We start from the raw sequence: 25,250 nt of genomic DNA, 5'->3' as shown, positions 1-25,250 counted from the left end.
TAGCGCGCACCTGTAGTTCCAGCTACTTGGAAGGCTGAGGCGGAAGGATCGCCGGAGCCCAGCAGGTCGAGGCTACAGTCACCAGGAGTGGCCACTGCACTCAAGTCTGGGAGACAGAGTGAGACTCCAACTCAAAAAAAAAAAAAATTCAATGCTTTTTATCAATTTAACAAATATTGGATGTTGTCTGTCTTGCCCTATGCTATGCAATGGAAATTTCTTGTTCTCAGGCAATTTAGTAGGAGATGTGGATTAAAAAAATAAGAAAAGAAAGGAACATACAAGGATCAGAAGTGGTACTAGGGAGGTTTGTAATTAACCCTAAGCATTTTATTTTATTTTATTTTAAAGATGTGGCGCACAATTCAGGATTAGGTAGATAAGTGGTGCCCCTAAACATTTTTTAAGATGATCTAGTACTATACATACTGTTCTGTAGTATATGGCATCTTTCTGTGTTGGTACTTCAGAGGTTCCATTTCTTAAGTAACAGATGCATTGGGAATCCTGGATGTGCCGTATTTAAAAAAAAATTAAAAGTGCAGCTTTTGATGAATGATAGACCTGGATTCACATGCCAGCTTTATTACTTAATAGCCATGTGTCCAGAAAAAAGACGTTTAACTGACCTGAGCCTCGGTTTCATCATCGTCATTACCGTTATAATATATATTGATGACAGTAATAGCTAACACTCACAATAGATGCCAAGCACTGTTGTGTTTAGGTATGTTTACTTTATTTAATTCTCACAACAGCCCAGGAAGGGAGGCATTTTTATTACTCTCATTGTACAGAAGAGGAAATTTTGACTCAGATCTAATGACCTAATCTCACAGTTGATGCATCCTTAGTGGGAGTCAAATCCACCAATCTGGATCCAGATTCACGCTCTTATCTGTCATACTGTTCTAGGTCTTGGGTCCTGGCTTCAGGAAATACCCATTCTAGTTTTATTACATTAATTAGCTAGACATCTGCACTGAAGTAGCCACAGAGAGATGGGAAGGTGAGATTGGACTGAAAGATCACTGGTGAGACTTGGCAATTGATTTAATGAGAGAAGGTAGACTGTAGACTGATGACCCAGTTTCTGGCTTAGGTTACTGAGTGGCTGGTGGTGCCACCGGTGGAGGTAGAATACAGGAGCAAGATTAGGAGGGTTGAGATGTGGTGTGCATGAGGATGATAAGTTCAGTTTGAACCTGGTGGCTCAGTTTGGATACTGAGGTAGGTAGACCATGAAAGCGGGCTTGCTGCAAATAAGGGTTTGAAAGGTATTGCTACGATCTCCAGAGGGAACGAGGACAGTACTGTCTGTGGATTTTAAGTGAAAAAATGATTCGTGAATCAGATTCTCCTACTGCATAAGCTACTCTGTAAGTAAATCTATTTTCAGAACAGTTTTTATAACTCTAGGGCCCTCTCCTTCATGCCTGAAAGCAGTAGTCTTTCAGAAATGCCATAGCGGTGTTCTGTGCCTGGGGCATATATGCAATATGCAGCTGAATCAGTTCAACCAAGCAGGTGGTTTGCTGTGTGGTTTACTATCAGCTGCTGGGTTGAACCACCTGGTAGAGGGACCATACTAGCCAACTACTTGAGTCAGCAGAGCAGGCTTGGTCAGGCACCCATGCTGACACTATCTCAACGTACTGAGCCCCTGACAATGGGGCATCTCCACACAGGTTGAACAACAGGAATCCAAAGAATGGTGGACAAATTTCCAGGTTCAGAGTCATGGTTTCTTCAACACTTCATGGAAAAAAGCCAGAGAAGAACCTCTGGAAGGGGGTCGGTCGGGGAGAGTGACTCTGAGGCAAGCCCCTCCTGGTGTTATCAGAGCTCAGCTGTGCTATCACTCAACAGTGGCTTGGGGGCAGAAGACAGGGAGGGAAGGAAGCTGTGGATTTGCAGTATCTTAACTAGAGGAGCAACACCAGAATGGGTATTAGGACTGTAGTCTGATTTCTCTCTGTTTCATCTTCTCCCCCAGGAAGCAGAAATACAGAAAAATTGTCAGGGCTGGTGATGGTAATTACCTGACACCTGTACCCACAGCCCACTTGGATTCCAGTTCTCTCCCCTCTTCTTAAAAAGCACTGCAGGGAGTGTAGTCCAGTACTGTGAGAGTATAAGTCCAGTATGCTATAGTAGAGATCAGAGCAATGGGTTCTGTAGTCAGACACCCTAGGTGTATGTCCCACTTCTGGAACTGAGCCTCTATTTCTTCACGTGTATGACAGAATAATCATAAAAACTCTCTGCTAAGCTTTATAACCCAGTTCTGCCATGTGCCAGCCATGTCACCATAAATGATTTCCTTAAATGCTTGGCAGGTTAAGGGTCCACAGAAACTGTAAGCCCAGCCGGGCCTGGTGGCTTACACCTGTAATCCTAATACTTCTGGAGGCTGAGGCAGGAAGATCGCTTGAGCCCAGGAGTTTGAGGTTATAGAGAGCTATGATGGTGCCTTGCACTGCATCCTGGAGGACAGAGTACGACCCCCAACTCTAAAAACGAAAAAGAGAAACTGCAAGGCCCTCATCTTTTATTTCCATTTCTGATGTGGTATCGAGCTATAGTATACACTGATTGGATGCTGTGCATCTGCCAGAGAACTGCCAGAGAACTCAGGAATCTGAGGGCAGTAGAGAGGAGGGCTGGGAAAAGATATTCACCTAGTTTAGGTTTAGGAGAAGTGGCTTCTATTTCCTTAGCTAGAGAAGAAAGTTGTAGCAAGAGATTTAATAGTTGTAAAGAGCTTTGAGAGGCAGAAATGAAAGCCTCGGAGTAAGTGATACTGTCATTATCTGTCCCTTGCCTACCTGGCCTCCTGAGCAGAACCAGAAAGTAATCTCCCCGGGCAGCTGTTATCACAGCACAGACTGCTCCAGGGAGGGAGCGCCTGGCAGTAGACACCTCTCTCAGGAAAACAGGGAGTTGCTAAGAAATGTTTTTAATAAATGTCGTGATACACTCCATAGTTTGTGGGGGTTTTTTGTTCATACCATTTGGGGCCAGTCTGAGTGTTCACCACCTCCCTGGTTTCTTCTTGTCTTCAGCTCTGTGCTGACTACTGCCTACTAACTGCCACTCCCATCAGAGTGGGGGGCTGGCAAGACGAGGGGTGCTGCAACCTTGAGAGAAACGCAGCTGGTTTGCAAGAGAGGTGGGAAAGGTCATTCTGAAGCAGAGATAGACGTCTCTTTTTAAAATTTATTTTTTTTTTAAAGATGTGGGGTACAATTCAAGATTAGGTACACGAATGGTCATCATACAGGTAAAGTTTGGGCCTACCTTTGGTTCCCACTTTTGGTTTGAGGTACCCTTACCCCCCTCCGAGATAGAAGTCTTAATTTGTTCTAAGATTATTTTTTTTAGGGATGAGGTCTCACCGTGCTGCCCAGGCTGGTCTCAAACTCCTGGACTCAAGCAATTCTCTCTCCTCAGCCTCCCAAAGTGCTAGGAACACAGGTGTGAGTCACCATGCCCAGTTGCTCTGTTTTTCTTCCAGTGAATTCAGATATTGAGAAAACTAAGACAATTACAAATTTCTTTTTCAAGTAGATAAATAAGTAGATGTGTTCAGGATATTGAACAGCAATAATAATAATACCTTTCATTTTTGTGATGTTATAGTATATGAAGCACTTTACGTGACATGTAAGTACCTGGTCAGTCCATCCTCCTTCTTTTCTTTTTAGAAACGTGGGTTTCACTTTGTCACCCAGGCTGGAATGCAGTGGCGCAATCATAGCTCACTGTAGCCTCGAACTCCTGGGCTCAAGCAGTCCTCCCGCCTCAGCCTCCTAAGTAGCTGGGACTACAGCCCACCACTCCCTGTCCATCCTCCTGATTTTTATCTGCAAATATCTGGGATGCAGCTGAGAAAGCATTGAGAGTCTAAAGGTCCTGGTTATAGGCCCAACTCTGCCATCACCTAACTTGCTTTATGATTTAAGACAAATCTCTGGGCCTCTTATTTCCTCATCAACAAAGTAAGTTTGGACTAATGTCTGCTTCCAACTCCCAAATTTCATAATTTTAAGTCTAGTGTGCCTTCCTGTAAAGTACCAGAATATACGGAATAAGGAATGAGGGGGTTTTTTGTTTGTTTGTGTTTGTTTATTTCTAGCCCATGACACTGTACCACTGCTAGGACCTTTCTCCTGGACCAATGGTTTCCCAACCCATTCTGGTCAGTCTCTCCAATCTAATGAGCAGCAGCCGCCTTCTCTCCCCTTGACTTCTTGAGGGCCGCCAAGCCCCTGGCTCTGGGTCTGATGACCAGTGTTTCCTAACCAGTGTTTGAGGACCCAAGTGGAGGAGGGGTCCCCTTCTGTGCTCAGCCTCTCATAAATTAGAGGTAGAAAATTGTGAGCCTTTGTTTCTGCTACAAAACTAGCAAGCTTGTGAAAAACCTACCCTGTTTGGAGGAGGCACGGCCAGAGTTTCAGCACTACCTTTTCCAAGTTGAGCATTTCAGGTGTTAGAGTACTTGATATTTATGGAATACTATCATTCATCAAGTATTTGGTCTGGGGACTAGGTGAACTGTATCATTGCCATGAGATGAGAAAATACACAGAGCCCTTCAGGGCACAACGTTTAGCCATTATATTCACTGACTATAAAAATGATCAAGTTTTATGTAAAAGCTTCAGTGCTATCAAAATTACTTAGAGCTGGTTTCCTAGGCCAAAAATATTCACATATCACAATCAGGAGATGTACTCGAGAGGTTTTGAAGCCAAAAAGAGGATAAAAGCCTCGCTTAGATAAAGGAAGATATACCCTGGGTGAATTTTTCCCTCCGTATATCATATCAAAGATTTGAAGGTAAATTTAGGAGCAGTGAATTGAAAGGTACAATCAAGTTTTGAATTTCAAGACTGAGTTCCTGTCTCCAGAGACGGCAACTCCATTCTTCTTGTCTTCAAAGAGACTTCTCTAGTACTCCAATAATGATTCCAGGTCACAAACTGCTGCTACTTCCCAGAGAAGACAGTGGGTTGTTAGTGAGAGGCTTTTTTTTTTTTTAAGAATTGAGGGTCTCGCTATATCATCCAAGCTGGTTTTGAACTCCTGGACTCAAGCAGTCCTCCTGCCTCAGCCTCCCAAAATGCTAATTACAGGTGTAAGCCACTGCACCTGACCGTGAGATACTTTTTAGACAGAACTTTGTATGATGAGGCCCATTTATTACTAATGAGAGTAGGGGTGGACAGTTGCTGTCCTTTTCACCCTGCAAAGATGGTCTCTGCTTTTAGACACATTGCATCGCTTGAAATTCTGTCTTTAAAGCAAATATGACAATAAATAAATAGACTGGAAGCTTGCTAGTGTCTTCAGCTTATTGTTGAAGGTAAAGGGAAAGACGTCAAGAAGGAAATTATGAATCTATTAAGAGACTGCCTATGACAAAAGTTGTCTTTATTTATTTTTGTTTTCTTAGATTTTCTTTTCTTTTCTTTTTTTTAAAGCAAATGAAGTAGTTGTGTAAGCAAATCAGAGATTCAGTAAACTTTTCAGGGCTTTGTAAGTTCTGGCACTGCAATGCTTTATATAAGATGATAGATGGTGAAGGAGCTCATCACCTTTGCCAAGCAGTCTACAATGTGAATTTTCAGTTTTGGCATACTTGTAACTCCAAGGGCTAATTGGTTGAAACAGCCATGAACCTATAATGAGTGAGTTCAAAGTTTTTTTCAGATTTACTGCCTTTCTCCAGTAAAAGAGGGCTGTTTGGTCAGAAAGTTGTCCACTCACTATATTTCTGAGCACAATTAGTGACTTTCCTCTCCATAAGTACAAGCTACTAGTAAGATTTTCTTTTTTTTTTTTTTTTTAGTTGTGGGCTTTTGGGGGGGGGCTTATTTATTTTGTTATTTTATTTATGCAGTAAATAAATTTACATATTCCAAAATTGGAAAGTACAAAAGGATACAAAAAGAAAGTAACCCACCTACCTCTGTCCTCTAGAGATCCAGCTTATCTTGTTATCTGTTTCTTGTGTGCCTTTAGAGTATTTTTATGAGTATAAAAATGAATACATATTATTCTTTTTTTTTTTTGCCTTTTGTATACAAATGAAAGCACCTTGATTTTTCACTTTACTAGATCCCTTGGATATTTTTTCTTATTGGCACATAGAGAGGTTCCTCATTCTTTGGGTTATATTATATAGGTGTACCATAATTTATTTAAGCAATTAATGAACACTTAGATTGTTTCCAACTGTTAGGAATTACTATTTTTTAAATGGTGTAATGAATAATTTTGTACAAAAGTTATTCTTCCCAGGCAAAATATATCTGGGGGATACCTCCCCAGAAGTGAAATTGTTGGGTCTAAAGGTATACTCATATGGAATGTTGCTAACTTGTACTCCATAAAGATTTTTGTTATATGCTTTCTCAAATTTGAGATTTAAAAAAAGAGTTAGCCTCGGTGGAACTTCTCCCAAAGGTAAAGCTAGACTTTGCAGTTTATGTGAACTGGCTAGACAGACAAATTAAGGAAGCTGAGGAAATCTATGCATTGGAAAAAGACAATTTCGAATAGAATCAAGTAGATGCAGGTATCCTAGCTCTCTGCTCCAAAGCCCAGAGTTAATTCAGATACGACACCCAAAGCTTTTATTTGTACAATGCATTCAGCCACCAAAGCACTTTCACATCTGTTACCGTCTACACGGTAAACTTGTAAAAGAGATGGAACAGGGTTTCAGTGTTTATTCCTCCCTCTGAATCCTTCCTCTTTCCATTCCCACCAATTTAACAGAAGTTTTAGAAACAGATATACTGAGCAACGTGTCAAGGTTACTTAGAAATAAGAGATCGCCAGAAGTTATGAGAAATAAGAGATCCAGGCCAACCTGGCTCTTTTAGGTACAGTCTTAGGTGATACAACCTGTCCCTAAATAATTCCTTAGAATACTGCTGCTGATCATCTGAGGATCTGAGCAAAAATGAGTGGGTCTCCACTGGACACTAGGGTAGAACATAAAATTAGGAAATAGAAGTACTCTTTACTGCTTTTACTGCACAGGGACAGGTAAGTCAGCAGAACAAAGGGAAAAAACAGAAGAGGGAATGGATGGAAATAGGGCACCCAGCCGGGCTCAGTGGCTCAGCCTATAATCCCGCGCCTTTGGGAGGCTGAGGTGAGTGGATTGCCTGAGCCCGCGGGTTCGAGACCCGCTTGGGCAGCAAGACCTCATCTCTACAATAAATTAAAAACAGCCGGGCATGGTAACGCATGCCTGTAATTCTCGGCTACTTGGAAGGCTGAGGTGGAAGGATCGCCGGAGCCCAGCAAGTCAAGGCTGCGGTGGCCGGGAGCGGCCACTGCACTCCAGTCTGGGTGACAGAGTGAGACTCCAACTCAAAAAAAAAAAAAAAAAAGAAAAGAAATAGGGCACCCTTGTGCAGGAGCATATGACAGACTAATTAAAGGCACCAGAGGGAAATTTTAAATATATTTCATCTCCAGTTTCTACTCACTCATAACAATGATTTTTTTCTAGGCAGGAAGGCAATAAGTTCTGATTTCCATTGCAATTTCTAGAATAGAAGATTTTTTTTTAATGACAGTGAATTGGACACCTAAAAAATCTGAAGGATTATTTCTGAATAAAATGACCACTTCATGTGACCTTTTTAGTGCAGTTTTAGGAAGAAGGCACCAAACCTTTCTGAAAACTATTGTCTCTCTGAGTCAAGCCACATGGACCTAAGTTTGTGTCTGCACCCTATTTGGTTATCAGTTGCCCAGGGTTGGTTCCTCTGAGCACCACTAGTGGAACAAGGCTGGAGCAGGTATTTCCCACCTTCAGTCACAGGAAATACCAAAGGACAAAAGAATGAGCCAGTCCCAGGCCCAAATCTCTGAACGATGTGGAAGCAGAGGAGTGGGGGAAGGTTGAGGTAGCCTCTAACACGGAGTAGCTTCTCACCAGGAAATGCTTGGAAGTTTGACTGAAACAAAAGACCAGGGGCTAGCAAAATTCTTGGCCAGGTAAACCATTTTGCCCTTTCCCTAGTTGTAAAAATATGCTAATAGAGTCAGGCATGGTGACTTAATGCCCGTAATTTCAGCAGCTAGAGAGGTTGAGACAGAATTGCTTGAGGCCAGGAGTTCAAGACCAGCCTGGGTAACACTGTGAGACCTTTGCCTCCTAAAAAATAAAAATAAGCATTTTCTTTTGCCTATGCCAACTCTGGCATATCTCTGCTTCTTTCTCCCTTCTTTCTCATATAAACTTAGTTTGAAACTTTTAAAATAAAATTACAAATACATTGGTCAGGTGTAGTGGAATGTGCCTGTAGTCCCAGCTACTCAGAAGGCTGAGGCCAGGAGTCCAAGTTGCCTTGAGCTATGATTGTGCCACTGCACTCTAGCCCAGGCGACAAAGCAAGACCCTACCTCTAAATAATAAATAAATAAATAATGAGCTAATGGAACTTCGTGCTGACCAGTTTCATCAGGCTGGCATCAAACAGGCTTATTCCTTCTCCAAAGTGGGCCAAGTCCTGAAATAGAAAATTTTAATCGATCTCTCAAATAAAGTTTGTTGCATATCTGCCATATTAACAGTAGTGACCAAATTGCCAAAGCATTTTTTTTTTTTTTGCTCATTAAATGCTTTCATATGCGTTATTAAGGAGTTTAGAATTCACTAGAAGAAACAAGATGAATTCATATAAAGCAACTAAGATTTATGCTTTTGGTTTACATGGTTCTTTTAAACTCAGAACTTATAGTTTAAGAGAAGCTTACATACTGCCTGTTCCCATCTATTCCTCTCATTTTGCAGATTAAAAAAGAAAAGAAAAAAGAGACCTGAGGTGACTTATGTGATTTAAAGATAGCAAACAGGCCGGGCTCAATGGCTCAGCCTGTAATCCCAGCACTTTGGGAGGCCAAGGTGAGGGGATTGCCTGAGCCCGCGGGTTCAGAACCCGCCTGGGCAACTTGGCAAGCCCTCATCTCTACAATAAATCAAAAAACTAGCCGGGCGTGGTAGCACGTGCCTGTAGTTCCAGCTACTTGGAAGGCTGAGGCGGAAGGATCGCCAGAGCCCAGCAGGTTAAGGCTGCGGTGGCCGGGAGCAGCCATTGCACTCCAGTCTGGGCGACAGAGTGAGACTCCAACTCAAAAAAAAAAACCCCAGAAATAAAGATAGCAAACAGGCAGATCCAAGTCTGAAACCTCATTCTTTCACATCATGTACTGCAATGGAACCTTAGGCAAATGGCTTATTCTTTCTAGGCCTCAATCTCTTTGTTAATGAGATAGTGATATTAAATCCTGTAATTTTGATGTGAAGATTAAGCCACTTACTAAAAGTATCTGCTAGCCTGGTTTACTGGCAGAATTGGGCCCAGAATCTAACTCTCAGTTCATAATCTTTCTAGAGCACCATGCTTGCTCTCCCTCCTACTCAAAAAAACCTACCTTGTGAGAGAAGAAGGAATCAGGAGCTATCACTCCTCATTTGTGAATTTAGAAACTTCAGCATGGGAGAAATCTTAATTCAGTCAAGATCCAGTTTTACACATCATGAGAGAAAAGTCACACCATTTTGTATGGAGGGGATGTTCCTTGGGGTTGGCTGTGTTACTCAAGAAGAGCAATGGGGAAGGAGAGACTTGCTGGGGAGTAGAGAACAGAGAGATTCAGAAAGTGTGTTCAACACCAGCCAGGGCCAGGCCCTGGGGGATACTGGTTATCTGAAAGAAAATAAGTCATGTTATTTACCCATTCATTCAACAGTATATTGAGCACCTATTATGTGCCAGCAACTGTTTTAGGGGTTTTATATCTATCTATGGTCAAAACTGACTACAAAAACTGATTTCGTGGGCTTACATTTTTAGCAGACAGAGATAATAATAAACAACAAGTATACTATATTAGAAAATTATATCGTGTTTTGGAAAGGGATAAGAACTATTGAAACAAATAAAGTTGCCTAGGGGAAAGGAAAGTTCAGGGTAGACCTCTTTAAGGACGTTACATGAACTTAGTCTTTTTTTCTTTTTTGAGTTGGAAGTTGGAGTCTCACTCGGTCGCCCAGACTGGAGTGCAGTGGCCACTCCCGGCCACCGCAGCCTTGACCTGCTGGGCTCCGGCAATCCTTCCGCCTCAGCCTTCTGAGTAACTGGAATTACAGGCATGCGCTACCACGCCCAGCTGATTGTTTGATTTATTGTAGAGATGAGGTCTCGCCTGCCAGGCGGGTCTCGAACCTGCAGGCTCAGGCAGTCCATTCACCTCAGCATCCCAAAGGCTCAGGATTACAGACTGAGCCACCGAGCCCGGCTAGCCTTTTTTTTTAAGATTAGAAAATATAGTTTATTTAGAAAGGGGGGGGATTCACCTCTCCAAGGTAGGAGAGGGGGCCAGAGTTTAGGAAACATGGCAGTAGCCACAGTTCAAAGAGCACATGGCCACACCAGTTTAGTAAAGCAATGGCCATGAACTAAGTCTTACAAGAGGTAAACCTTGTGAGTGGGAAGAGTGTTCTAGGCAGATGGAAGAGAGCCAGTGCAAGGGTCATAGTGCAGGATCATGTCTAAGGGGATGGAGAAATGACAAGGAGGCAGGTGTGGAAACAGAGTTGAGGAGGAAATGGTTTCTGAGGCATGGACCAGGCACAGCCTTTGGATGGCCTTAGGCTTTGACTCCGGTGAGATAGGGAGCCAGTGGCCAATAGAGGGAGCAGAGGAGTGACACCTAAGTGACCTAAGTATTAAAGGGTCCCTCTGGGTGTTATGTGGAGAATAGACTGAAGGGGGGTAAAGTGGAAGCAGGGAAATCTTGGAGGCTTCTTCATTTACACACTAGAAAAAAAGCACAGCAGGTTCAATGGCTCACACCAGTAACCTCAACATTTTTGGGAGACTGAGGCCGGAAGATCACTTGAGTTTGAGACCAGCCTGGGTAATATAGTGAGACTACATCTCTACAACATGTTTTAAAAATTTTTTAAATTAGCCAAGTGTGCTGGTGTGCACCTGTAGTCCTGGTTACTTGGGAAGCCGAGGCAGGAGAATCACTTGAGCCCAGAAAGTTGAGACTGTAGTAACCAGGATCACTCCACTGCACTCCAGCCTAGGCAACACAGTGAAACTCTGTCTCAAAAAATGAATAAATTAGCAAAAAAAAAAAAATTGAGGCATAGGAGGATGTATCCAAGGTCACATGGAGACAGTTAAAGGCAAGGCTAGGACTAGAATCTCGACATGGTTCACTCACCAAACATTTATAGAGCATCTTCTCTATGAAGGTATAAGCAGCTTAGTGAGGAGGCCTGTTAGATAAACCCCTGTCAATGTGGGTGGAACTTTTATTGCTTCTGGTTTGTTTTTTTTTTCTTTTTGAATTGGAGTCTCATTCTGTCACCCAGGCTGGAGTGCAGTGGCACGCTCACGGCCACTGCAGCCTCCACCTGCCTGGCTCAGGCAATCCTTCCGCCTCAGCCTTACAAGTAGCTGGAACTACAGGCGTGTGCTACCACGCCTGGCTAATTTTTTTGATTTATTGTAGAGACGAGGTCTTGCCAAGTTGCCCAGGCTGGTCTTGAACCCCTGGGCTCAGGCAATCCTCTAACCTCGGTCTTCCAAAGTGCTGGGATTACAGGCTTGAGCCACCGGTGCCCAGTTATTGCTTCTAATCATTAGAATGGGGCAGAAATGATGGGATGTCACTCCCATGGCTATATTATATTTTTGGATTTCAAGATAAATTTGTGCTAGTTTTGTTTTGTTTTGTTTTGTTTTGTCTTAATAAATGAAAAAACAAAATCCCAGCTGGATGATAGTAGCACTTTGTCACATAAACCAGTGGTGTGCTATTCACAAAAATATTGATACAATGATTTTCCTCAAGCCATTTTACATGTAAGTAAACATCATGGTCTCCTTTCTGGCTAAAAATCTACAGACCAAGCTTTTTCTAGGCAGGGGTGTGAATGTCCGCTGGCTGGTATGTGGTTATTAATGCAGGAAGAGCTTGCCTCTTCCTGGGTGGGCACTTGGTAGTTGGCCTTGGAATGTGAAGACTTTCTTTCAGATCAATGCCTCTATTGCTGTGAGATCTCCTTTTGATATCTGGGCTCCTTTAGGGCACTACCACTTTCTTTGAAGAATTTTGCATTGTGAGTAATAACTCTTAGAAGGCCAATTTGTGGCCGGGTGTAGTGATTCATATCTATAATCCCAGCACTTTGGGAGGCTAAGGTGAGAGGATTACCTGAGTCCACGGGTTCGAGGCCAGCAAGACCTCATCTCTACAATAAATCAAAAAATTAGTTGGGCGTGGTGACACATGCCTGTAGGTCCAGCTACTTGGAAGGCTGAGGCAGAAGGATCACCTAAGCCCAGCAGGTAGAGGCTGCCGTGACTGTGAGCATGCCACTGCACTCCAGCCTGGACGACAGATAGAGGCTCCGACGCAAAAAAAAAAAAGGCCAATTTGTTCACGACAGTTTGCAGATAGAGGAGGTGGTTTAGTAAAATTTTGCTATTTCAAACTGCAACATTTACCAAAGTTAAATTGTGTGATTTGTTCTAATTTTACTTAAGATTGTGACTTATTCTTTTACTCTTAAATATTTTTAAACATCTTAATATTTTTATAGTTTTGTCAGATTAAATATGAACCAAATTCTTAAAATGGTTCTTTAGTTTTTTATTTATTTCCCTGTTTGTCCATCAGAAGCAAGCCCATGATGTGTTCTTTCTGAGACTTCAGTATGTATTTTTTATCTTAGTTTAGAAAGTGAGATGATATTTACCAACGAAGAATTTGTTTGCAAAGACTCCCCAGCCGGGCTCGGTGGCTCAGCCTGTAATCCTGTGCCTTGGGAGGCTGAGGTGAGTGGATTGCCTGAGCCCAAGGGTTCGAGACCCGCCTGGGCAACTTGGCCAGACCTCATCTCTACAATAAATAAATTGTAAAAAGAGCTGGGCGTGGTAGTGCACTCCTGTAGTTCCAGCTACTTGGAAGACTGAGGCGGAAGGATGGCCGGAGCCCAGCAGGTCAAAGGTCAAGGCTGCGGTGGCCAGAGCGGCCACTACACTCCAGTCTGGGAGACAGAGTGAGACTCCAACTGAAAAAAAAAAAAAAGAAAAGAAAAGACTCCCAAGAAAAATAATAAACCCCTGGAGGACTCTCTTTTTGAGCTTTCCACATTAGAAGAAAGAAAGCATTATTTATTTATTTTGAGTCAAAATCTCACTCTGCCATCTAGGCTGGAGTGCAGTGGCATGCTCACGGCTATCACAGCCTCAACCTGCTGGTCTCAGGCGATCCTTCCAACTCAGCTAACTTCCAAGTAGCTGGGACCTCAGGTGCACGCCACCATACCTAGCTAATTTTTTTATTTCTTGTACAATCGAGCTCTAACCAAGTTGTCCAGACTGGTCTCCAACCCCTGGGCTCAGGCAATCCTCTCACCTCTGCCTCCACCTCCCAAAGTGATGGGATTTCAGGTGTAAGCCACCATGCCAGTTTAAAGAAAACATTTAAGAAAAATACATCTTAGTTGATAGCATTCAACAAGCACGGTTAATTTTACTCACTTTTAACATTCTAGCCGGGCTCAGTGGCTCAGCCTATAATCCCGTGCCTTTGGGAGGCTGAGGTGAGTGGATTGTCTGAGCCCACGGGTTCGAGACTCGCCTGGGCAGCGAGACCGCATCTCTACAATAAATCAAAAAACCAGCCTGGCATGGTAGCGCATGCCTGTAGTTCCGGCTACTTGGAAGGCTGAGGCGAAAGGATCGCTAGAGCCCAGCAGGTCGAGGCTGCGGTGGCCGGGAGCGGCCACTGCACTCCAGTCTGGGCTAGAGAGTGAGACTCCAACTCAAAAAAAATAAAAAAATAATAAAATAATAAAAAATATGATTCTTTAAAAAAAAACATTCTAGTTAAGATATTTTCTTAGATTCTGGAAATCTTGATAAAATAATAAAACAGGAGTATTAACAGGTATATTAATTAATACCATTAACTGAGAGTGAACTATCTGAATATGAGCTTCTGGCATCCATATATTGTATAATGTTACCTAGATACAAACTTTGCAAAGTTTGTTTCAGCTCTAATAAATCCTGCTGGGAAGTTACTCTTTTATTGTTATTTTTGAAGAGTAAGTGAAAATAAAGTATCTGGAGGCCATAAAGATTTTTATTACCTGAGGGACCATCAATGAATGTGCTTCAAATAAGCGCCCATTAACGGAGCTCAGTTTTGCAAAGCTTGACGTTACCAAAGAGAAACAGAGCTCATCCTGCCACCTCTTGTTGATCAGAAGGACAGATCGAGGAAGGCTGAGGGCTCTGAGAAGTCTGTGCATCAGGTTATGAGAACGTTTCAGGGAAGGCATTTTTCAAAGGCTAGAATGTAATCAGAAACCTGAACCACTTACCAAGAAAAGCAGGCCTCACCTCCAGAGCATTTCCTCTTGATTTGACGCTGATAACTGGCTGACCCTACCCCTGGCTTCACCTCTTCAATGCTGCTTGTCACAGCTGAAAGCAGACCAAAAAATATCTTTTGTTTATTCATTCAACAAATGAGTTGTTTTTTTGTTTTGGTTTTTTTTTTGGAGTTGGAATCTCACTGTGTCACCCAGACTGGAGTGCAGTGGTATACTCACATCCATCACAGCCTCGACCTGCTGGGTTCAAGTGATCCTTCCACTTCAGCCTTCCAAGTAGCTGAAACTACAGGCGCATGCCACCATGCCCGGTTAATTTTTTTTTTTTGAAAGCAGGATTTATTGAGAGTACAGAAAAGCTCTCACAGTGGGAGGGGACCCGAGGGTGTTGCCCTAATTTTTTAAATTTATTGTAGAGCTGAGATTCCGCCAAGTTGCCCAGGCTGGTCTGAAACCCCTGGGCTCAGGCAATCCTCTCGCCTTGACCTCCCAAAGTGTTGGGATTACAGGCTTGAGCTACTGAGCCCGGTGCATCAAATGAGTTGAAAGAAGCTAGATGTTGACTTCATTAAGTAAAATCAGCAAAACCCTTTCCCAGCTTAAGCTCTGGATTTGGTTAATCTCATTCAAAATAGGACAGAAGTAGACAAAATATAGTGTACTAATTTGGAATATCGTGACTATTGAGAGGCTGTGAGTACAGTAGAGTGGGTGAGTCTAGTCTCTGGAGCTGGACTCTGTTGTTGTAAAGTCCACTCAGTCACTTGCCATGGCCTTGGGCAAGCACTTGATCTCTCTTGAAGCCTACTGTGGCTCCAACTTACCAACTGTGTGGTTCTGGCAATTTACCTCCCTTCTCAAAGACTCTAGTTCTTCATCTGTGAGATATGGGTAATAGTCCTGGACTCGACCGAATTCATGAGGTGATGTGCTTGTGAGGACTTGGCACCTTCCATGTGCTCAATGACCATCAATTCTTGTTAAGAACGCAAACCCTGAAACATGTTTTCATTAAACGTTCTTTCACCATTCATTACTAATGGTTTCTAATGATTAAAGATGTGTGCAGTGGAGGAAAAAGGCAGACTACTTTAATTATTAAACCTTACGTAAGTTTAGTTAAATCATAAAAAGAGATTTGGTGTAGCTGTTTGGAAAAGAACCCTGGTAATACTAATAACCATATTTTGAAGATCCTGAACAAATAAGAAGACCTCTAAAAGGTCCTAAGAGGTGCTGGGTGCCTTTGGGACATCCCTAGGAGATCCAAGGTCATTATGCCTCAAGGGCATGCATGATATAGGAGTTTGAGATGCTGAAGACCCAGGAACAAAACTCATTTGAGAACTCTTTTTAGGCCCAAATACCACCATTAATTCACAGTAAGTGCTCATTAAATATTCCCCTTTTCAACATAATCTCCTTTTTTTTCCCATGGGTAGAAATGGCTTACTTGGTAAAGCCAGAGATAGTAAACCAAGCAAAGTATAGCTAGGGAAAAGAATGAATCAAAATGTGTCGGCAACCTATTGTCACTCTTATCAACTCTTCTCTTCAAAATATTTGACCTAAAACTATGATGTCTCTCTCTGCTGTTCCTCCTGTAAAGAAGAGCTGTTTGGCAATGTAGATTCTGTACTGGAGAAGGTAAAGGAACAGAGAGACATCCTGAAGAAAGTGATGTCAGGACTGCACTTCCAAGCAAGACCAGCTTGTGCACTGTAAGGAGACACACAATATCACCACCTCTAGATACTTTGCCTCCCTGTCTTGCTGTTGTTCTGTTAGATACCTATGTGGCAGGTTGGAGAGTTGAGGGACTTTGTCATTCACACATTGCCCAGAATTCATTCACCAAGCTGGCTTATTTTCCCTTCTAGCACCTAAATAAAAATTGGTTGCACTAAATAAGTGCAGGGTTTGAGGGGGAAGAGGAGAGAAGGTAATGGAACACCCAATGAGAGGAAGAGGCTGGCTCCACAGCCTGTAGTTGTACAAAGAGAAGCAGAGTCAGGGTAGGCATAGGTTAGACCTTGGGAGGTGAGATCAAGTGCACCAAGTACTTAGAAAGAATAATTGTTTCCTTCATCAACACTGGCTTGGCACTTGCTCCTAGATCCTATATCATTAGTAGAGCAGCTATTCTATCTATAAATTATAAATAAAGTAAATGTTCTAGACTAGTCAGGATCCCACCTATTCTTGGAAATATTGTTGTATGTAAGTAAGTATGTTTCTAATAACAAACAGCCGATTTAAGTATGAATTTGTAAAACCAAGCCTGGTCTTCAAATTGATTTTTGTGGTATATCTAAAATTTCTAACAGCTTGTTATGTTCAAGTTTCAGATAACCAAAATGGGCTTCTTTTGTTTTCTTTGCACATGCTTTGTTGTAATTGAATCACAAATGTTTAAATGCATTTAAATGCAGATCAGGAAATACATAATCAACTCCAGTAAAATTATATTTGATTGAAAGTCAAGCACGATATTTGTTTATTCATTCATTTATTATATGATGAAACACTTATCTCTGTGTGACTTGGCTTTTATGTGGGCAAACAGGAAAGAACCAGAAATAATCAAAGGCTTTTACTAATTCCTATGTGTTATGAATGCTGCTGTGTTGAATAATGCATACTGAAAATCAGGATTAAATGCCTTATCCCAGGCTGGGCGCGGTGGCTCATGCCTATAATCCTAGCACTTTGGGAGGCCGAGATGAGAGGATTGCCTGAGCCCGCGGGTTCGAGACCAGCCTGGGCAACTTGGAGAGACCTCATCTCTACAATAAATAAAAAAATAATTAGCAGAGCATGGTGGTGAGTACCTGTAGTTCCAGCTACTTGGAAGCCTGAGCCCAGCAGGTCAAGGTTGTGGTGGCCGGGAGTGTGCCACTGCCCTCCAGTCTGGGTGACAGAGTGAGACTCCAACTCAAAATAAATAAATAAATAAACAAACAAATAAATAAATAAACAAATAAATAAATAAATGCCTTACCCCAAATTGAATCCCAGGAAGATTAAAGGTTAAATGTTTTCGAATAAATCAAGTAGATGATTTTTAAAAATTCAAGATCTATCAAACTTGAGAAGAGGATAATTAAACCTTATTACTCTTGAAGAAATCACCTATTAGAAAGAGTCAGGCATTATTTTCTAAAAATACAAAACAATTGTTTATTTTTAGAATAAGGCAAGCAATTCGAAAAATAGCTATAACAAATACTATATACATAGGTGAATGCTTCACAGGCAAAGTAATTATCTTTATTATATAAAGAACTTATACCAAGCATGTACAGACACATACACACACACACATACACACACGGGGAGACCCAGAATATCTGAAATTTATTCATAAAAAATTGTGTATTTATTCTTACATGTTTAAATTTCAGTTACCTTCAAAGTACTCTCCATTTGATGCAATACACTTATCGAGATGCTTTTTCCACTCCTCAAAGCAGTTTTTGAACTAATCAAATTTGATGCCTTTTAGTACTTCTGCCATTTTTTGTTTCACCTCTTCCACATCGGCAAAACATTTCCCCTTGAGAACTTTTTTCATCTGGGGAAACAAAAAAAAAGTCTCTCAGGGTGAGATCAGGTGAATAGGGAGGGTGGGGCATAGGATTCATTCTGTTCTGGGTAGGAAAAAACCTGAACACTCAGCACAGTGTGGGCAGGTGCATTGTCAGGGTGGAAGAACCAGTCAACTGGTTTGCCACAACGTGGGACATTTTTCCCACAAATTGTGATGCAACCTTCTCAAAACTTCCAGATAAAAATGTTAGTTGACTGTTGCACTGAAGGAACAAATTCCTAGTGTACTAGGCGGCATGCCCTTCCAAACATAATTCCAGGTTTTTTGTCCCCCTTTGTACATGCATAAACTCATAAACTATTAGAATCTAGTAGATGCTTGGAGAAAATACAATTAGAATAAATGCTCAACATCACTTAGATGTTAAGTAAATACAAAATAAAACAAAAATATATACTATTACCTACCACATTAGCTTGTTTTAACAATCTTTTTGAGCTAATGCTTTGCTCCTAGGGTTATAAGAAATAAAGCCTTATTTACAAGTGGGTCACTAAGCTGGGTCAACTAATGGTGAAAGCAATTTGATAACAATAAGGTTGAAAAATGCTAAACAACCTAAGCATTTGACAACGGAAGGGGAATTAAATAAATCCTGATACAATCAGTGATTATTATCATGAGACCCAAGAGTAATGTTTATGGTAACCGTGGATCGAGGTCATCATATCCTTCAAGGCACTGGTTCTTTTTCTTTAAAACTACAAAATATAACTAAATAACTAAAACTAAATATATTTTTAGTATAAAACAGGTTTCATATATTCATCATGGTGTTCTTCATTAAGGTTGAAAAATGCTAAACAACCTAAGCATTTGACAACAGAGGGGGGAATTAAATAAATCCTGATATAATCAGTGATTATTATCATGAGACCCAAGAGTAATGCATAGAAAAGTATATTCTGTGTGTTTTCATGTATTTCACTATGTATTGGAATATTCTGGAAAGATATTCATGGAAGAACTAATAGTGGATGCCTTTGCTCTGAAAAGAGGCAGGAAATACTTAAGGTGGTTAACAGCATGAGATCTGAGTCCAAACTGCTTGAGTTTAAATTCTAGGTCTGTCACTTGATTATATTTGATCTTGGGCAAATTTTAACTTTACTGTAATTAGGTTTCTCTGTCAGTAAATTGGTAGTAATATAGTACCTCCTTTCTGGGGTTGTTGGGAGGATTAGATTTGCTAACACAGGTAAACACCAATAACAAGGCCTAGCATATAGGGAGAGCTCAGTAAACATTAGCTATTTGCTGTGTTTCTTTGAGTGATAGTATCAGTATGGGTAGAGTTTTGCTCCCACTTTTCTGCACTTTCCAAAGCAACTTTTCTTTCTTGAGCATATTACTATTACACTGGGAAAAAGCAGTGAATGTTTTCATAAAGGCTCTAAGAATTGGGTCAGCTGGATTTTCTAGTACATAGATTCAGGCTCTTATTAGAATATGCAGGATAGAGTCAAAGAAGGAATACATCATAGTTGATGAGACCCAAAAATTGAAACTGGAGTTGCAATGACGATTGAAATGAACTTTGTGTCCCATTTCATAAGAGAAAAATCTCATTCCATAAGAAGACAGTTCAGTTTCTGCAAAAGACTGTTTGCCTCCTTTGGAAAAACTTGTATCTATCTACCCAGTATTCTCCCCTCCCCATCCCCAACCTCTAGCTTCTAGTTAACTCAGTACTGGACATGTTCTTTTCTCTATAACTTATATGAACTTTTTTTAAAAAATGGAATCACACAGTTCAGTAAAAATAGCAGGGCAAAAAATTGTAAAACTATTTATGATATTGGAATAAGTAAATTTTTTTTGGCAAGGAAAGTAAATTAGGGAAAGGAAAAAGGGAGTAAATTTATACCTTTATTAATACTAATACCTTTCTGAACATTTCAAAAGGTATATTAGATAATTTGATTTACATGTAAAGTTGTCATTCTAAAAATATTTTAAAGCTTCAGGAGCAGAAAGAAAATTAAGGGGGAAATTGCTTTCTCTTTCCCCTATATTTCCCCAAGTTTTCAGAGAAAAATTTGGGAGAAAAGGCTCCGCTCATTTTGGAGTCTTCTCTTGCCAGCAACTAACAAGTCTGTACAATACAGTTGCCAAGGCAATGTCAAGACCATGTAGACAGAGGGAGAAAATGTGGTGTGCAGACAGGGAGATGATGAAAATGGATTAACAATGTGAACACAAAGGGTTTTTCTAATTGGAAAAAAATAAAATCACACTACCCTTTATAAGCGGTTATGCTAGCAATGCTAACATCTCTTGTTATAAAGGAACTTCATTAAAATAAGGCCTTCGTTTTTCCCATATCACCTTGCTCATGAATGCATGATTTGTTTCCTAATTATGCCCCAATCTTTGTAACTCCATTCTGAGCCATGTCACAAAATGGGTTCCACTGCATTCAAGCTGGACAGAGGAATTTTTCATTTGCTTATACCACAAACATTTCTTTTCTATAAGTCCTACTTAAAGCCCAGGATTCAGTCAGATCCTTCCAGATATAGACTGCAAAGTTGGATGCACACCTCGCTCCCAAAGCAGCATAAATATTTGCTGCTTAATTAAATACAACCACGAGTTAAATACTTGCTCATTTTCCTAAGACTGTTGCTTCACTTTCATAAAAGACTCAATTTTTGTCTTTCTTTTCTTTTTTTTTTTTAAATCTTCAGGTACAATCCTTGGATTTGCGCTCCGACCGTACAGAATGAGCTACCGGGAAGTCAAGTACTTCGCCTTTCCTGGGGAACTTCTGATGAGGATGTTGCAGATGCTGGTTTTACCACTTATCATCTCCAGTCTTGTCACAGGTACCATCTGCAGTTTTTTTGTTTGTTTGTTTATGTGTTTGTTTTTAAGTGTGCTTATTGGAAAAGATTGCTTAGAAAAGCAAACGCTTTAGGTTTCTGCTGGATGCATGCTCTGTTCTAGAAAAAAAAAAGTCCCTTCAGAATGATGGAAAGGAGGCTTTAGTAATGCATGAATGATTATAACTCTCGTATTTTACCAATCACAAGAGGAATCGGATTTAAACAGCCATGTAATCTGGTCCGCCTCACCATGAACGAGGTGCCCTGCTAAACACCACACGATCAGCCTTCTCTGACCACAGTGATGTAGTTGACAACAGCGTACAACAGGTCTGTTTTCTCACCCTCTTATCCCACCCAGATAACATCTGGTTGGACAGCCTATTAGCTATTGATGCAAGAATGCTTGTTCTCAGAGCCACCAGGACTTGAGCGGGAGCCTTCTTGGAAGCCTCATCAAGAGGTAATGCCCACAACACACTCACCAACTCTGCTGCCACCAACACTGTATCTTTTCCTGGTGTACCCGCATGATTTCATTTCCTTCTCCAGTTGCCCCCCCCACCGCCACCCCCGTTGCCTTTTACGCTGGTGGGAGAAGGGGGAGGGGGTGGGAGATCTCCCCCTCTGAATATTTTCAGTGGACATGTGGATTTTTCAACAAGCGGAATAGGATTCTGTTTTCTGTGACAGTGAGGTAACAATTTATTCCTGCATGGGAAAAGGTTAAAGAGTCATTGGTGTAATGGATTGGTGAGTACAGATGGAGCCAAGAAGTTGCAGAGAAATGTTACTATACGTTCCTTCCTGCCCACTTTTCTCTTTCCCCACAGCACATCTCTGATTTGGAGAAGGAATTTCCATAGACTCTGCCCCAGCAGGATGGTTTCTGGGTTTGTAGCTAAAGCTCAGAACTCAGGTATTACTGACCCTGTTCTTTCTTCCACCCTGGGCTCATTTCCCCCTCTTAGGCAGACCACTCTGCCTCTATGTAGGCTGGCTCTGAGCATCCTTCCCCCCTTCCAGGAAGTTCAACTCTCATTTCGCGTTCTCTGTGTAATGAGAACTTCATAGTACAACTCAAATTCATGGAGCAACATTCTGACTATGGAGGGCTGGCTAACACTTAGGATCTATGTCAGATTCTCCTCAATGCCTTGCATATCTCTGCTGGTTCCCACTTGCCCAGGACCTTCAACAAGCGATTACATATACATGTGCTTTCATTGGAGGATGAATTGCCCAAAAAGCAGTCATAGGGCTAATCTGGGATACTCATTTGTGAAACCCGGCTGGTCCATTGCTGACTGGGGTAATCATAGCAGTCACAATTCTTATCACAGAAGCTATAGTAAATTCTGACACATGGGCACGTTTTCCTTTTATTATCCACGTGCTGCTATTTTTCTGGGAAACAAATTCTTTACAGAAAGCACTTACAGAACAGAACTCACATATGACATCGTACAGAGTAGAGCAATGAGTCCTTCTTTACATCCCTGCTGGCAGGGCGTCTGGATTGAGTGCCTGCAATTTTCCTGTATACAGTGAAGGGCTCTGGATTCCTTTATACTTTCTCTTCAAGGCAGAACCAATATTTAGAGGTTTCTGCATTCTCATAATTGTGCTGAAAACCCACTGTGTTATCCTTTAGAAAAGTCCTTATATGTTATAGTTTTTAAAAAGTTACTTCCCCTTAGTAACCATCTCAGTTGACAGTTACCAAAGTGGAATGTTCTGGTGTTTTTAATACTTGATAATCAACTCCACTGAAGGAATAAGAGCTTTGGTTGAGTAATATTGCAGGGAAAAAAAAAAGCATGCTATGATTCAATCCCTTTGCATGACTAGAGAGAAATTTTTGGTCAAACCTTGAAGAAATTATCAACATTTAAAATATTGTTGCTAAAGAGAGAGGAATTATAAGCTGCAAGCAACCAACATAAAATGAATTTTTAAAATGTAACCTAATTGCAAGTTGGGAGCACTGCCACGTGGGACCAAGTCTTAGCTTTTATCCAGGATGGTGTTAAGACAAAGGGCCTGAGGGGCATAATGTAGTTTGCCAAAGATCTTTTTTAAGGTGTTAGTCTGAAAGGAGTAATTTCCAAGCTACATAGCAATTTAGATATTTATGGTGAAATGGAGTGAATGATTGATTCAATAAATTTTTTTCATGGTTTTGAATACAATAATTCTAAACCAAAAGAGGGGAGGGGTAAGACCCAGTGGGAATGGGGAGGAGAGAACTTTTGCAAGTTACACAGACCCCTAGAGGATCCCTGTGTGTACTGGGAGACGTTGTGGGAGAGTGTTTCCCAGGGAAAGGAACAAAGTCAGGCTCCAATATTTTAGAAGGAAAAGGCAATCTCAAATGGCTTCCGTGGTCAAGTAGGTGACATATGTATGAAGCTGCCCTTTCAGGCTACTTTTTGTTTTCCTACATTGATAAAGTCACAGATACAGAGAAATTTTCTCTTCAGCAGGAGAAGTACAGGGATAAGTGTACAGGGAAGTAAGAAGTAAGAAGTACAGGGATAAGAAGTACAGGGAGAGTGACCCAACTGCATAATAATGACCCATAAGAGTGACCCAACTGCACACATTAGAGTGACCCAACTGCATAATAATGTAGATAAGAAAGGGGCAAAGAGACTATTAGGATTCGGAATGTATAACACTAATTAGCTCAGCCAGTTGTTGCCATGTATCTATAGAGGCCAGATCTTCCCATTTTTCAAGAGAATCCAGAAATCCATTTTTTTTTAAGAACCCCCAGGATTTTTTTTTTTATATAATTCACACAACTAAACACTGCAAGCCAAGCAGAGCATATCTGCAGGCCTATTCCAGCCCTTGGGCTACCAGTATCGGAACTCAGGTTTCAAAGTTGGTGCTATTAATTATGAGAAAGGTACTGCTAAACTTGGGCACCCATCAGGCTATCACTGGGTTTCATATGTTGCCTTACTCAACCATTGGCAGTCCTGTGCCAGAGTTTAGCTCATAACATGGAATTAACTACTGAACACCATGTTGACTGCTGACTGAACATGTAGCTTTTGGAAAGACTCTCCTCCACCTTCTGGGTATAACTGCATTGTGCAGTAGCCATCCTGATCATTTCTGTACAAGACAGAAACATCACAGTGAAAAGTAAGAGGTCACACTTCCATAGAAAGTATTTCCCAGTAGGAAAACACTTATAGACTTCATGCTCCCTAAGTGCAAATGTCCCAGGGTCTGTGTAGATAGAAATGAATATGCATGGAATCATTATTGTATTTCTTGGACTAGGCACTTAGTTTGGGAAGATTCTGGGAAACATGCTATTCATTTAATTGTACTAAAGTCACATTTACATTCTGAGAAATCTAAAGATTTTTACTTGAAACATCCGTGAGTTGTGGCTCTATAGCCCCCATAAGCCATGTTCTTCTTTTGCTGAATTTGGAATTCCAATCTTTCCAAATGTCCTTGGTGTGTATTAACATTCCAGAAGCTGCCAGAAAGAAGCTGGGAGAAAGCCTAATAGCTAGATTTGTACTCAAGAACCCTTTTTTTTTTTTAACAAGAAGAATATGTCCATGCCAACACACCACACAATAAAATAGGGATTTGGCATCAATTTTTATTGATTTGGTCAGGATAAGCAGTCAAGCTAGACGTTTCATGCCAGAAAGATGAGTTGGCTTGGCTGGCTTAGCTTGACTAAGTTCACTGGATAATAATTAAACATCACATCTGGTTGTGCTGTGTAGACATAACTAACACCTTCCCCCCACTTCTGAATCTTTTCAGCAAACTTGTGCTTTCTTCTTCTCTCATTCTTTTCCACTCAATCACTTACTTTAGTGTTACCCCAGTTTTCTGTAAGGGAGAGCATAACTTTTGATAGACAATCTCTGTGGAGTTGGGCATACTCTAGGTAAAAGAAATGAGAGAGGAGTATTAACAGTGGCAGGGAAAAGCAGCTGTGTCTAGGGCCAATGATAGGACACACTGAAGGTAGGATTATAAAATGGATGAAATTTATCATGTAACATTCATTCATTTATTAACAACTATTTATTGGGCTCTTATTGTGTCAGACACTGAGCTAGGCATTAGGGGTACAGGTACAAAAAGATATATGTTGGGTATGGAGGAGGGAGCTTCCCCACCCCCATAACTCATACAATAAAATAGGGATTTGAGCCGGGTTCAGTGGCTCAGCCTGTAATCCCAGCATTTTGGGAGACTGAGGTGAGTGGATTGCCCAAGCCCACGGGTTCAAGACCCGCCTGGGCAACTTGGCAAGACATCTCTACAATAAATCAAAAATTAGCTGGGCGTGGTAGCACGTGCCTGTAATTCCAGC

The 25,250-nt window shown here is 41.2% G+C and overlaps 1 protein-coding gene across 2 annotated transcripts in view; it reads left to right on the top strand.

Moving 5' to 3' along the window:
- Positions 1-25,250, top strand: part of SLC1A3 (solute carrier family 1 member 3) — a 92,098-nt gene that overhangs the window by 6,756 nt on the left and 60,092 nt on the right. For both annotated transcript variants that reach the window (XM_008055853.2, XM_021711278.1), the window contains exon 3: positions 20,753-20,890. In XM_008055853.2, coding sequence (XP_008054044.1) covers positions 20,753-20,890 — 138 coding nt within the window. The remainder of the gene's footprint in view (positions 1-20,752; positions 20,891-25,250) is intronic.

The sequence above is a fragment of the Carlito syrichta genome, unplaced genomic scaffold, assembly GCF_000164805.1.
Source record: "Carlito syrichta isolate Samal-C Ts95f unplaced genomic scaffold, Tarsius_syrichta-2.0.1 Scaffold301972, whole genome shotgun sequence".
In the NCBI taxonomy this organism is placed as follows: Eukaryota; Metazoa; Chordata; class Mammalia; order Primates; family Tarsiidae; genus Carlito; species Carlito syrichta.
Note: the sequence above shows the minus strand (reverse complement) of the source record. Positions and strands in the feature narration are given on the sequence as shown.